The 14,735-nt window shown below is 37.1% G+C and overlaps 2 protein-coding genes across 2 annotated transcripts; one reads left to right on the forward strand and one right to left on the reverse strand.

Annotated features, from left to right (window-relative positions):
• Positions 1-6,785: 6,785 nt before the first annotated feature.
• Positions 6,786-9,261, reverse strand: LOC129310760 (uncharacterized). The gene is made up of 2 exons (XM_054952677.1): positions 9,116-9,261; positions 6,786-7,488 (listed from the first exon to the last, which is right to left on the reverse strand). Exons 1-2 carry the CDS (start codon positions 9,259-9,261, stop codon positions 6,786-6,788), a joined length of 849 nt encoding a protein of 282 aa, XP_054808652.1.
• Positions 9,262-12,847: 3,586 nt separating this feature from the next.
• On the forward strand, positions 12,848-14,164 carry LOC129311659 (protein P21-like). Its single transcript, XM_054954054.1, has one exon. It carries the CDS (start codon positions 12,899-12,901, stop codon positions 13,586-13,588), a length of 690 nt encoding a protein of 229 aa, XP_054810029.1. The 5' UTR covers positions 12,848-12,898; the 3' UTR covers positions 13,589-14,164.
• Positions 14,165-14,735: the final 571 nt, after the last annotated feature.

A 14,735-nucleotide genomic window follows, 5' to 3' on the forward strand; every position in this document is an offset into this window, starting at 1 on the left:
AGAATAACACTTACAATTTTTTCAGCAACCTCTTTCACACGAGGGTTGTCAATCACTCCATCTTTATTTGTTCGTGCCAATGCCCAGAGTCTTTGGCGGGATATAGTAACATCCGATCCCTCGGCCTCAACTTCTTTCTGCTCCACGCCTGCATACCCTAACCTCCCTGCTCTGTAAGGGTATTCATTCTTGGCCACTCTCTTCTTATTTTGGGCGCTCAGTTCCTTTAATCAATAACAAAAATATCCTGTTAGTACACATAGATATATTCAATAAAAGGCACTAAAATTTAAATTTTAGAAACATAAATACCTTAAATTCCTTCTCGCGCCGAGAGACAACAAAAGCATCCCAATCTTCTTGCTTTACTAAAGGCTGTAATAGGGGAGGAACTTGGGCTACAAATTCAGCATCAGGGTCTTTCAAATATTTTTGTGTAATAAAATGTCTGAAAGACCGTAATGCCCTCCCAGCCTTTTGAAGGACAAAATCCTTCTTGCTCTCGTCTATTTCAAATCCTGACTGTAAAATAAAATAAATATGTTAGGTGCATCAATTTATAATATTATAATAGAATATAACTTAGTCAAATGCAACTTACAGATACAGTCTCCCAAACAATGTCCTTCGTGGCTTGATCAACTTTGCGCCAAGATTTCTGCGTGATAGGTACAGTTGTCTTTGCCACAACCCCAATATAACTTATAAACTTTGCAGATTTGATGGCTTGGCCTTTCTTGTTCCACTGCACTGATATTTTTTCCCTGCTGCTCTTGTTTTTGTGACTTCTTCCATTATTGTTAGGCCTCGCTGGATATTGTAATATTCCTGTTCCAATTTTTTTTGTGACAACGGAGCATCAGTACAAGTTGTAGCGGGATCTGATGGAGGGATTTCAGTGGACTCAGAATCTGAAGCCATTTACCTGTAACACAATAAAATTTCAAAATTAATCAACCATGATTAATTCAAAAAATTAATCAACCATGATTAATTCAAATATAATCGACTATATTAATTCAAACATGAAACAAAAATGGCATAATTAATTCAAAGGTTACATGTTCAAGTTGCTCTTTTTGTTTCCTTGACTTGGGTTTTTTACTTCCCCCTCCTTGAAATATTTTCTTCTTATGCTGAAATAATTTACCCCTCTTTGAAATCCAAATGCCTTCATTGTGATCATTTCTCATGTATAGAGCTTCATCAACAGTGTCGTTACTTTGATTTGATGTCCCTTCGAATGGGTCATCTTCAATTGCTACATTTTCATTTATTTTTTCATGTAACATAAGAATAGACCACCCCTTATTAGCAGGGTCAGGGACATAAAACACTTGTTTGGCTTGTTGCGCTAAAATAAAAGGCTCATCCTTATACCCTTCCTTGTTTAAATTGACTTGTACAAAGCCAAATTGGTAATCAAATTTCAAGCCATTTTTTCGATCAATCCACTTGCACCCAAAGACTGGAACTCGAAAGGATATGTAATCTAAATCCCATATATGCTCAATTACACCAAAGTATGACATGTTTGCATAGATAGGATTTTTATCCTTAGTGCTGGAAATATGCATGGAATGAGCTACAAGAGTTACACCACTATTTTGCATTGTGCTCCTATCATCTTGCTCCCTTGTATAAAATGTGTATCCGTTGACAAGGTAAGCAGTGTAAGAAATGGCCTGTCTGCTTGGACCGTTAGCTAACCATCTCAATTTGTTAGAAACTGAATTGGAATCAACATTTAACTTTTGAAGAATGTGCTCCTTAAACCATCTTGTAAAAGTTTTGTTGTGTTCCCTAGCATACCAAATTTCTGATTTATTGAGATTGTCCCTCCTAAGTTCAGCCATATGCTTGTCTACATACTCTTCAAACTCTTCAGTGTTGTGCAACACATATAAGTGGGCTTGCTCCCACTGTACACTTGACATAGTAATGACTTTGTTTCCCATGATCCTTCTCCACTTATTCTACCCATATGTCGAGACTTTGGAAGCCCAACATAGCTAATATGACTCAGGTACTCAGTACAAAAGTCAACAGCCTCTTCACAAATATACCGTTCAACAATACAACCCTCCGGTCGACTTTGATTTTTCACATAGCCTTTCAAAATCTTCATATAGCGCTCAATAGGATACATCCATCTTAAATAAGCAGGCCCGCACATTTGAACCTCCCTAACCAAGTGAACAGTTAGGTGGATCATAATATCAAAGAATGCCGGTGGAAAATACATCTCAAGCTCACACAGTGTTAATACAATTCGAGCTTGCAACCTTGGCAACTTATGTGGGTTAATCACTTTACTGCAAATGGACTTAAAAAACAAACATAACTTAGTGATCGTCCCTCGTACTTTAAGGGGTAAAATTGCACGTATAGCAACTGGAATGAAATCCTCCATTAAAACATGGCAATGTGAGACTTTAAGCCCTTCAACTTCAAATCTTTCATTGATACAATATTTTTTATATTTGAAGAGTAACCCTCAGGAACTTTAACTATATTAAGGAACTCACAAAATGCAGTTTTCTCTTTCGTAGATAGCGTATAAGCTGCCGGAGGGAGAAAGGTACGGTTCCCCTTATCTTGGGGTGCTAATTCTTCTCTTATTCCTAAAGAGACCATGTCCAACCTTGCTTTTATGCCATCTTTTGTTTTTCTTGACACTTGGAGTAAAGTCCCAATAAGACTCTCACAGACATTTTTTTCAATATGCATGACATCAAGAAAATGCCGAACATCCAAGGTGGTCCAATAAGGGAGTTTAAAGAAAATAGATCTCTTCTTCCATCCGGTTGTCCCAAGGTGCCTTGCAAATGGTTTGCCAAATTCAATATCCAAATCCTTAATCTTCTCAAACAACTCATCACCAGTTAACGGTAAAGGTGTCTTACCTTCTTCTGGATTTCCATTGAACGCTTTTCTCAACCGCCGATAATGATGTTCTTGGTGTAAAAACCTACGGTGGCCGAGGTAAACATTCTTCATCCCATGTTGAAGCCTTATAGAATGTGTTCCCTCTTCATAAATAGGGCATCCAAGTTGCCCTTTAATGCTATACCTTGACAGATTGCCATAAGCAGGAAAGTCATTGATTGTATCGAAGAGCATAGCTCTTAAATTAAATCTTTCTTCTCTATACCCATCATATACCTCTATACCTGACTCCCACATGATCTTCAAGTCATAATTAGAGGAGCCAAATATATGTCTATGTCATTCCCAGGTTGCTTGGGTCCTGCAATTAGCATGGACAACATCATATACTTGCGCTTCATGCAAAGCCATAGAGGAAGGTTATAAATCACCAAAATGACTGGCCAAGTGTTGTGGCTACTACTTTGAATCCCATGAGGATTCATCCCGTCGGTAGACAATGCAAGGCATAGATTCCTACTCTCTTCCCCAAATTCAGGGTACTCATAATCAATCTTTCTCCATTGTGGAGAATCAGCAGGATGACGAAGCATGCCATCTTTTATCCTTTCATCCGCATGCCATGTTAAGTTTTTCGTAATTTCTGCACTGCTATACATGCGTCTAAATCTAGGCACGATTGGAAAATACCATAGTGCCTTTATGGGACTTGATCCGTTCTGCTTGTAGCGTGAGGCATTACACTTCGGACACTCGGTTAACGACGCATATTCATTCCGAAATAAAAGGCAATCATTAGGGCACGAGTGTATCTTTTCATAACTCATGCCAATTGATCGCAATACTTTTTGCATCATATGTTCGACAAGGAAGCTCATTTTCCTTAGGAAGTAATTCTACTTTCAAATACCCAAGCAACTCAGTAAAGCTTGCATCACTCCATCCATGTTTTGCCTTCATGTTGTACAATTTTAACACTGCTGACAACTTTGATGCACTACAACCAGCATACAACGGTGTCTCCGCATCACTTTTCAACTTCTCAAACATTTCCGAATAATCCTCGAGGTCCTCTTCAACTGCTTTGGCCATCTGTTCAAGACAATCTTCCTCAAGTGTGCATGTGTCAAAATCATCAGGAGATGATGCACAGCTTTCACTATGCTTCTGGCTGCAACCAATATCATCTCTTGTCTCTCCATGCATTGTCCAACACTTATAACTTTAATCCATCCCATTAATCACGAGGTGTTCTTCACAAGTATCTGGACTAACCCACTTCACAAGACCACACTTTAAACATGGGCAAACAATCCTAGTAGGATCCTCCACATGCTTAACTGCAAGCTTAACAAAATTTGTCACCCCATCCCAATATTCCTTGGATAGACGATTGACAGACATCCATTCCTTATCCATAATTCCTAGAAAGATTAAGAAGGAAATATGATTAGTGACTTTGACTACTCCTAGATAGTGGGAGAATTAGATACAAAGATCAATTAGTCAATAAGTCATTAACCACATGTTTGCACATTCCCTCTTTAATCTTGTTTAAAACTAATAATTATATTTTAATGCTAGCCATTGAAATAATTTCGACAGCATAACAACTTAAAAAAGAGAGTTTATCGGGCCTTATCCCCTCTTCCTATTAATCTAAATGACAACAATAACAACATCCACAACAACAAACACATAAAGTTATATTCAAGAATAATTTTAAAAAATTAATAGTATATGTAACGGCTTAAAATGAGTATTACCAGGTCTTTATGCCTTTAAAAAAATCAAGTTATCCATAATGAGACTATATATGATCTAACAACAATAATAACAACATTAATAAGAAACTCAATTTTAATTAAAATCATATTAAACCACATCAAACACTATATAAATATCAATTTAAAATATCAAAAATATTAAAAACAAGGTAATTAGGTGGTATACTATTTTCATATCCTTAATGAATCTCCTCGTATCAACAAAAAAATTAGATGATCCCTTAATTCAATAATTAAGTACCCAAAAACTCAAAACTTCAAACACTCACTGAGAAGAACAACAATGCAGATCAAAATAAATAACACAAAAATTATTTATTATGTATGAAAATCAAAATCAACAACCCATACATTCAAAATGAAGATTAATGATTGGGAAAGTAAGAACCTACCTCAACAAGAAGAGGGAACACCGACTGTGCAGAAAAACAGAGACGAGAGTCTGATGCAGAGTGATAGAGACCGAGAATCCCAACGAACGAGTGCCCACGAGACTTATGGAGGCCGAGAATCAAAAACCCCTCAAGAATCAAGATTGAAAACGTGTTTTTTGGCAGTTAGAGTGACGAAAAATGGGTTTTGGTGGCTCTGGGTTTGTTTCTAAAGACGAAGGATTTGCAGAAATGGAGAGCGAAAAAGAAATCTGGAGGAAATTTAAATGACAATACTTGACGGTTATTTCATAATAACTGTCAAGTATTACATATTTGACGCTTGTTTTAAAACAACCGTCAAGTATATGGCAGACAAACTTGACGGTTATTTCAAAACAAGCGTCAAGTATGTGAAAAAATTTAATTTTTTTTTCTACTATTAATTTGACGTTTGTTTATTGAAGACCGACATGTAAATTTTTGCTTTATATGATGGTTATTTATAAAAAACATCAAATATATATACTTGACGGTTATCTTTAAATAACCATCAAGTATTTACTTAAATATTTGACGCTTGTTTCGTAGAAACTGTCAAGTATTCTCCGCCTTTTTTATTTGTCATTTTTTTTAAATAAACGTCAATTATAGGGCATCAATTATACATCTTTCTGTAGTAGTGATTGTACAGTCGGCATAGTTCGTCACATCTTTCTTTAATTAATGTATCTCTGTTTTCCTGCATCTACATTAATTTTCTTCACTTCACATTCTTACATCCGGGTGAACAGTGGTAAGGAAGCCCGGGTCCCTGTGTTTGATTAGAAGTCAAGTTCTTCCATCCTTTTGAGACTCTGTGTCTTTAGCATGCCTCGTGACACCACGCTTGATTGTTTTTCTTTTACGAATAATTGTTGGCATGCCTAGTGGGACCTATGTAATGAAGATGGCAAAGACGTGAAAAGACAAAAGGACTAATGAAATAGGTGCTAGTTCGCATGAACTAGAAGGGACCTCGGCACACGTAAGGTCAGAACACTTAATGCCTGATGCTAAAGTGGCTGAACATCGTGAGCACATAGTGTCGATGTCAATAGATAGCAGCAGTACAAGCCCTGGCTCAAAGCTAGGAAGTGGACAAGCTAACCCATTGATCATATCTAATAGTCTTGTGACAGAAGTGTTGCGAGGGATTCAAGACTAGATAGATAAGCAACTGGAAGAGAACCAAAGGTTCTTTGTACTATCCCTAGAAACGTCAGAACACAGGGAGAAGGAACGACAATAGATCATGATGTAGGCTTTGCATGATGGCATGAAGAACATAGCCGCATCATTGAGAAGCACTCCTCTAAAAGTAGGTTTAAATTTAGGGCCACTTGGAGGACATCAAGCAAGAATCAATATAGACATTGGCCCTCAACGTCTCCCATTTGTAAAAGACATTCCTAACCCCCTAAATATTTGCTCACACTAATTCTTTAAGTAATTCTTTGTATTATTTACATGAGCCAGGCACGACTAGCCCAAAGGGCACAGTAATGATCTTGAAGCATTAGAACAAACCTCGAAACTAACTAGTGAATATCGAGGCCCTGAGGGACACCATCTAGGATATATATGGACTAGAGCTGAGGCCAATTGGCCACCCTACCTTCTTGAAGCCATATCCAAAATACATAGATAGGGATAATCCGTACCCTTGAGGATATAGGATCTTTGATTTCACCTGTTCTTAAGGGCTGGAGCCACAAGGGCTGAAGCCACAACGGCCAAAGCCATTGGGGCCGAAGCCATAAGGGCTGAAGTCATTGGGGCTAGAATTATTGAGGCCAAAGCCATTGGGGCTAGCACTAGAAAGGCCACAGCCACAAGGGTCAAAGCTATTGAGGTTAAAGCCACAAGGGCTAAAGTCATTGGGGCTAGCACTATTGGGGCTAAAGCCATAGGAGCTAACAATAGAGGGGCCTGAGCTATAAGAGTCGAAGTCATTGGGGCCAGCACCATTGAAGTTAGGACCACCAGAGTGGCCGGAGCCATTGGGGCTAGCACTAGAGAGACCGGATCCATAAGGGCCAGAGCCATTAGGGTAAGTACCAAAGGGACTGGAGCCATAAGGGCCGAAGTCATTGGGGCCAGCACCATTAGAACTAAAGCCATTGGTGCCAGCACTAGAGAGGCCGAAGCCATAGGGGTCAAAGCCACAAGGGCCAAAGCCATTGGGGCCAGCACCATTAGGGCTAAAACTATTGGGGCCAACACCAAAAGGGCTGGAGCCATAGGGGCTGAAGTCATTGGGGCCAGCACTACTAGAGCGGCTGAAGTTATTGAGGCCAAAGCCATTAGGGCCAGCACCATTGATGCCAAAGCTATTAGGGCCAACATTAGAAGGGTCAGAGCCACAGGGCCTAAAGTCATTAGGGCCAGCACTGTAACGTCTAAAAAATTTTAACACTGGTTTATTAACATGATGAGGGTAATTAGTGAGTTAATGAGGTGTGTGGCCAGAAGGGACTTAACTTGGCATAATTAATGTGATTTCAACCCTAGAAGTGGGTACGAATCAAAGGTAGGTCACTTAAGCAAGGAATGAGGATGAAAAAGAGAAGAATTATTTTCTGTGCCACCCATCGTGGTGCGTGGTTGGTCTGTCGTGGCGCATGGCCAAAAATCAGATAAATTAGTTCGTGAGTTGCATGAAAACAAATGAGAAAAAGAGGAAGAAAATAAAGAGCTCGATTTTGGCTCTGTTAGGGCATGACATTTGGTCCCATTATTGATAAATTAAAGCTCCCAAAGACCAAAGGTAAGATTATAGTGCCTTCTTCTTCCTTTTCCTCTCTCATTTGTTATGATTTATGGTAGGGTTTAAGTTAGAAGATGGATTTTCAGTCCATAGGAGTATGGGTTTGATTCCATTGGTTAAAATGAGTATAATGAGAGTTGTTTAGTGTATTAAAACACCACATTGATGATTTTAGAAGTGGTTAGTCTATAGGAGCATTTATTATCCAAAAATTGATATTTATGAGGTAGTTAGGAGAGGTTAATGTGCATTAATAGAATCTAATGAGCCCATTAGGTATGAATGGGTACTGATTATGAGTTGATAAAATAGAGTGTATGGAATTTTTTGTTGATAAGTTTCAAGAGTTAGGTAATGATGATGTTCTTGTGGTTTGGATATATAAAGGTTTGTGTATAACTAGTGTATTTTGTGCCCTGGGTTAGTGAGTTTTGGTTATGAATCCATGGATAAGGCTAAAATACTTGTGCAAGTAGAAACATATATATTTTATGAAATTTGAAATGAAATGGCTGAGTTTGTGCAATAATTCCTCCCCTTTTTATGTTTTGTGAAAATTAGGGTTGAGTAGTGATTTTGTGAAATAAGTGTGTTTGATTGTGTATAGTGTATTTCACGAGTCTACAAGAGTCCATTGAGTGTGGTCAGATGGTTTGTGTAAGCTATTGGCATGTGTGATTGAGTTAAGACACCCCATTGGGAGATTTTGTGAAAAAGTGGTCAAAATGGGTTTTGGTGTCCAACTTTTTATAGAAAGTGAGTTTGAATGTGAAAATGGTGTCATTAGCTAGAGCTAGGAGAAAGCTCTGTGTAGACACCAAAATCACCTCAATCGGATATCAGACGGAGATTTAGGATGCGTCGAAAGTTTACCTCCTAGGCTGTCAAATGACAGCATTGATTTGTCAAATTTCATGCTATGCACCGTAGCATGGCGTCTTACACCACGGTGCATGGCACAGAGAAGACACGTCGCAATACACGAGCCATAAGCCGTGGCGCACATGTCCTTTTCTACACAAAATTTGTTTTTGAGTTTTAAAACTCATTATTTGGGTCCCAATTGATTTGCAAGCTTCCGCTTTATTTTCAAAACTCCAGTTTGGAGTCCTTAAATTATGTTTGGGATTTGAATTGATGAAAATTGAGATTCTTTCAAAAAGATTTTGAGAAATTTCCTTTTATAAAACCTTATAGTTTGGTAATTTTTAAGGGTTAAGCCTTAGATTACCATGATTTAGAGTTAATTATGGTTTAACCTCAAGGAGGTTACAAGCACCACCAGAGGGGCCAGAGTCATAGGGCTCAAAGCCATTAAGGCCAGAACTGTAAGGGCCAATACCAAAGGAGCCAATACCGCAAGGGCTAAAGTCACATAGGCTGTAACCATAAGGGCCGGCACCATAAGGGTTAAAGTCAGAAAGGCAAGTTTTGTAAGGGCCCTTTCCACGAGAGCTCTCTCCTAAAGGGCTCTCTCTACAGGGGCCCTACAGTAGCTAGATTTTACAGAACCAGTCTTTAAATTCTAAAACTAGCCTTTAAGGTCCTAAACCTTGAGAAATTTGATCTTAAGCTAGACCACATGGTCCCTAATCCTCAACCACAAGAACGTCCTTCAAATAAAGTACCAGATCAACTATCAATCAGAATGGGAACGAGCCAATCCTCCAAGATATACTACTCACGCAATGCTTGCAAATGAGGCCAATGGAAACATTCATACAAAATTGGCCTATGAAGACTCCGACCAATTTGTATGCGGGGGGCCTTATTTGCACCCAAATTGTGAATTTAGAAGCCCAAGCCCAATTCAACTTAATTGACTTTAAAATAATTATATAAAAAAAGAATATTTATGTTGCCTTAGCCATTAAGTCAAGACCATCACTCATAATGAGTGATCACGATGGAGAAAGTGCTTCCTAAATTCAAGGAAAGTGGCAATTATGAGGCTTATGCACCTAGCCAGGATCATCTATAAATAGAGGAGCTCTCTCTCAACAATCATCATCAGCATCGACAAACTATCAATCAAATTTCTAGACTCTGCATCTGCTACTTTATTTTATTTTTCTTTTTATTATGTTGTGTTAGTCTTTATTTTATAATTATATCAGACGGAGATTTAGGATGCGTCGAAAGTTTACCTCCTAGGCTGTCAAATGACAGCATTGATTTGTCAAATTTCATGCTATGCACCGTAGCATGGCGTCTTACACCACGGTGCATGGCACAGAGAAGACACGTCGCAATACACGAGCCATAAGCCGTGGCGCACGTGTCCTTTTCTACACAAAATTTGTTTTTGAGTTTTAAAACTCATTATTTGGGTCCCAATTGATTTGCAAGCTTCCACTTTATTTTCAAAACTCCAGTTTGGAGTCCTTAAATTATGTTTGGGATTTGAATTGATGAAAATTGAGATTCTTTCAAAAAGATTTTGAGAAATTTCCTTTTATAAAACCTTATAGTTTGGTAATTTTTAAGGGTTAAGCCTTAGATTACCATGATTTAGAGTTAATTATGGTTTAACCTCAAGGAGGTTACAAGCACCACCAGAGGGGCCAGAGTCATAGGGCTCAAAGCCATTAGGGCCAGAACTGTAAGGGCCAATACCAAAGGAGCCAATACCGCAAGGGCTAAAGTCACATGGGCTGTAACCATAAGGGCCGGCACCATAAGGGTTAAAGTCAGAAAGGCAAGTTTTGTAAGGGCCCTTTCCACGAGAGCTCTCTCCTAAAGGGCTCTCTCTACAGGGGCCCTACAGTAGCTAGATTTTACAGAACCAGTCTTTAAATTCTAAAACTAGCCTTTAAGGTCCTAAACCTTGAGAAATTTGATCTTAAGCTAGACCACATGGTCCCTAATCCTCAACCACAAGAACGTCCTTCAAATAAAGTACCAGATCAACTATCAATCAGAATGGGAACGAGCCAATCCTCCAAGATATACTACTCACGCAATGCTTGCAAATGAGGCCAATGGAAACATTCATACAAAATTGGCCTATGAAGACTCCGACCAATTTGTATGCGGGGGGCCTTATTTGCACCCAAATTGTGAATTTAGAAGCCCAAGCCCAATTCAACTTAATTGACTTTAAAATAATTATATAAAAAAAGAATATTTATGTTGCCTTAGCCATTAAGTCAAGACCATCACTCATAATGAGTGATCACGATGGAGAAAGTGCTTCCTAAATTCAAGGAAAGTGGCAATTATGAGGCTTATGCACCTAGCCAGGATCATCTATAAATAGAGGAGCTCTCTCTCAACAATCATCATCAGCATCGACAAACTATCAATCAAATTTCTAGACTCTGCATCTGCTACTTTATTTTATTTTTCTTTTTATTATGTTGTGTTAGTCTTTATTTTTTCATTATATAGCCGGCATAGTCTATCACATCTTTCTTTAATTAATGTATCTCTGCTTTCCTGCATCTACATTAATTTTTTTTACGTCGCATTTTCATATCTGGGTAAACTGTGATAAGGGAGCCCGGGTTCCCCATGTTTGATTAGAAGTCAAGTTCTTCTATCCTTTTAAAACCTTACGTCTCTAACACGTCTTGCAACACCACGCCTAATTGTTTTTTTTTTACTAACAATGTAAAATAAACTTTATCTTTTTCACTCTTATGTTCGTTCCCACTCCTCCAATTTTCTCTCCTTCACTCCAAACATGCTACGGAAATAAGATTTATTAGCACACACTTAGTAGCAATTAAGAAAGAAAAGCTGCTAAAATGAAATTGAAAATATTAGGTGACTTTTCAAAATGAAATGCTACTGCCTATCAATTATTTTTTATTTATAATTTTGAAAATGAACAAGAGGTAACATTTACAGTAAGAAAGGCTACAGCCTGTTTCGAAACAGTTAAATAGCCTTTCCACATGAAATGCTACCTCATGTTATTAATTAAATAAGTATAAAATAAATGTAAAAACCAACAACACTAAAATAAAAATATATAGAAAAATTCAGTATTTTTTTACCTAATTGTTTAAAAGTTATTAAATCCCTCAAATTTAACCTGGGCGTTTTTATAGATAAATCAAAAATAAAGTAAAAAAAAATTAACTTTAAGATATAACCTGATATGAGTTGTTTAAAAAGTATTCAAATACTCCCTGGCAGCGTTTCCTTTGAAAAGCCATGAGCGTAATTTATTTATTTTTTTAAAATAAACTTCAGGTAGCGTTTATAAGTATGAATGCTATCACTTTTCAGTATTTTTAATGTTTGTTTAGTTACGAGTGGTAGCATTTTGTACCACAAGCTTACCTTTTATTAAGCTTTTTTTTTTATTTTTAATTTCCTTTTAGAAGGGGTAGCATTTGTAACAACAAAAGCTACCTCTTTTCAGTATTTTTAATTTTGAGAATTATAAGAGGTAGCTTTTTATACAACAAATGCTACCTCTTATTAGATTTTTTTATTTTTAATTTATTTACTCATGAATTACAGTTTGATGTAGCAACCCTTTCCTCCTCCCTTCTCCCATTGCGCCAAACCTCACTTTCATTGGAACTTGTAAATATTTTATAAATGCTACGAAAATAAAATTTTAAAAATATAGGGAATGTTTATATAATTAAGTTAAAATAGAAGAAAAATCAATGTAATTACTCTATTATTAATAATCAAATAAAAAATTATTATAAAATAAACAGATTAATACTACCTTGTTTAGACTTTAACTTGCCGAATAAGTCATACAAATTCAAGTAATAATGTGAAAAGGTTTTCAGAGATAGTTTACTTTAGGCCAATCTTAGTTGGACCAGCACAATGATTCATCAGTTCTATTTTCCTTATAGAATTCATTTTCAAAGGACTTGACTAGGAATAATTTATCTTGAAAATCAAACTATTAACACATCATTCTATGAATTTTCAGAACAACGAAGGCCAAACCTATACGCCTCTATTCATTAATTCACCACTCTCCTCAAATCCTATAAAACACCATCATCACCCCCACCATTTTCTCAGGGCAAAAAAACTTCAAACACCTTCTCAATTAAACTCCAACCATGGCGATCATAATCAAAACCATCCCAATCTTCTCCTTCGTCCTCATAACACTCTTCTTCGCGTCCACAGCCAGAGCCGCCATGTTCAACATCTCAAACAACTGCTCCTACACCGTGTGGGCAGCTGCCATCCCCGGCGGAGGCAGAAGGCTCAACTCCGGCGAAATCTGGGCCCTCGACATGGCAGCCGGAACCTCTAAGGCTCGCATCTGGCCACGAACCAACTGCAGCTTCGACGAATCGGGACGGGGGACGTGTCTCACCGGAGACTGCGGCGGCCTCCTCGAGTGCAACCAAACCGGTACGCCTCCAAACACACTTGCTGAATTCTCGTTGAATCAATACAACAACATGGATTTCTTCGATATTTCATTGGTGGATGGGTTCAACGTACCGTTGGAGATCAGTCCAAACTCTACCGCCTGCAACAACACGATCCGGTGCACCGGCGACGTCGCCGATCAGTGCCCCCGGGAATTGAAGGTTGCCGGAGGGTGTCAGAATCCTTGCACAGTGTTTGGGTCGGATCAATATTGTTGTACTTCAGGTTCAAGGAACTGTACGGCCACTACGTATTCCAAGTTCTTTAAGGATAGGTGCCCTGCTGCTTACAGTTACCCCATGGATGATCCAACAAGCACCTTCACTTGCCCAGGAGGAACCAGCTATAACGTTGTGTTTTGTCCTTGAACATGGTTTATTTCTTGGGGAAAAAAAATTACACCTAGAGATTTCATATCGTTAAACATTTATTTTAAATGATTTTAAAAAGTCAGAGTGTTTTTTTCTAAGAATTAAATTGAGTTATATTATCTTCATTCTGGGGAAAAAATGACTTTGAATATCTTTTTAAATATGCTCAATAATAAATTTTATTGTACAATAATTATTCCGATTTTTAAAATCATTTAATCTAACTTTTTGAAGATATGAGTTTTTATATTTTATTTTCATTTCATTTCCTTTGATTTTTAGTATATTTGTGATTAGTATACATTGTTGTTTCTATGATTATTATGTAGCTGGAAAATACAAATAAAGGGCTTTGCAGGCACATCTAGAATGTGATCTAGATTATCTCTTTTGTCCTGGTTGAACTTTTATTATAATAATAAATGAGATTATTATAATAAATTGCTTATCACACATGCATGAAGCATATAGTATTTGTCAACGTTCATATCATCTTTATGTTGAAATTTATATCTTTGACTATCTCCATTTGTCGGGCTGGTCCACTTTATAAAATATGCTTCATATACCTTATCTTTCGGTTTATTTTAGTATTAATTTCTTAGAAATGCTAATTAATCTCAATTCATTATGGTAAGGATAAAGTTAGCAGACTCATTCCCCAAGTCAATTGTGTGATTGGGACCTATACTTCCATATATTTGAAAGGTCTCACGTTGAATTTTGAATATCTGTTTTATTCGAATAAAATAATCCAATAACTTCTTGGGGTAGACAAAATACGTGTCTATGGCATCAACTTAGAATAAAATATATTCATTTATTACTAAAAAAAGAATAAATAATATGATTAATATGCATCATTTATGTGGCAGACATTTAAAGTATTAATGCATTAAATTTCTTTTGTCTTAGATACTAAAAATTAAAGAATTGATGAATATGTATTAATGCATTAAATTTCAATTTAATAAATAATTCTAATTACCTAATTATATTCCAAATGTAGGCCACATCAAAATTTACAAAGGACCTTGGAATTGATTGTTTTGTGTTAGTGCGGTATAACACAACTCCCTAATGAAATAGTAAAAAATATGTTAGTATGAAATTGAAATAATTAAATAAATATGTGAATACTTTA

The sequence above is a fragment of the Prosopis cineraria genome, unplaced genomic scaffold, assembly GCF_029017545.1.
Source record: "Prosopis cineraria cultivar Desert tree isolate PC_DT_omini unplaced genomic scaffold, ASM2901754v1 PC5, whole genome shotgun sequence".
Classification (NCBI taxonomy): domain Eukaryota; kingdom Viridiplantae; phylum Streptophyta; class Magnoliopsida; order Fabales; family Fabaceae; genus Prosopis; species Prosopis cineraria.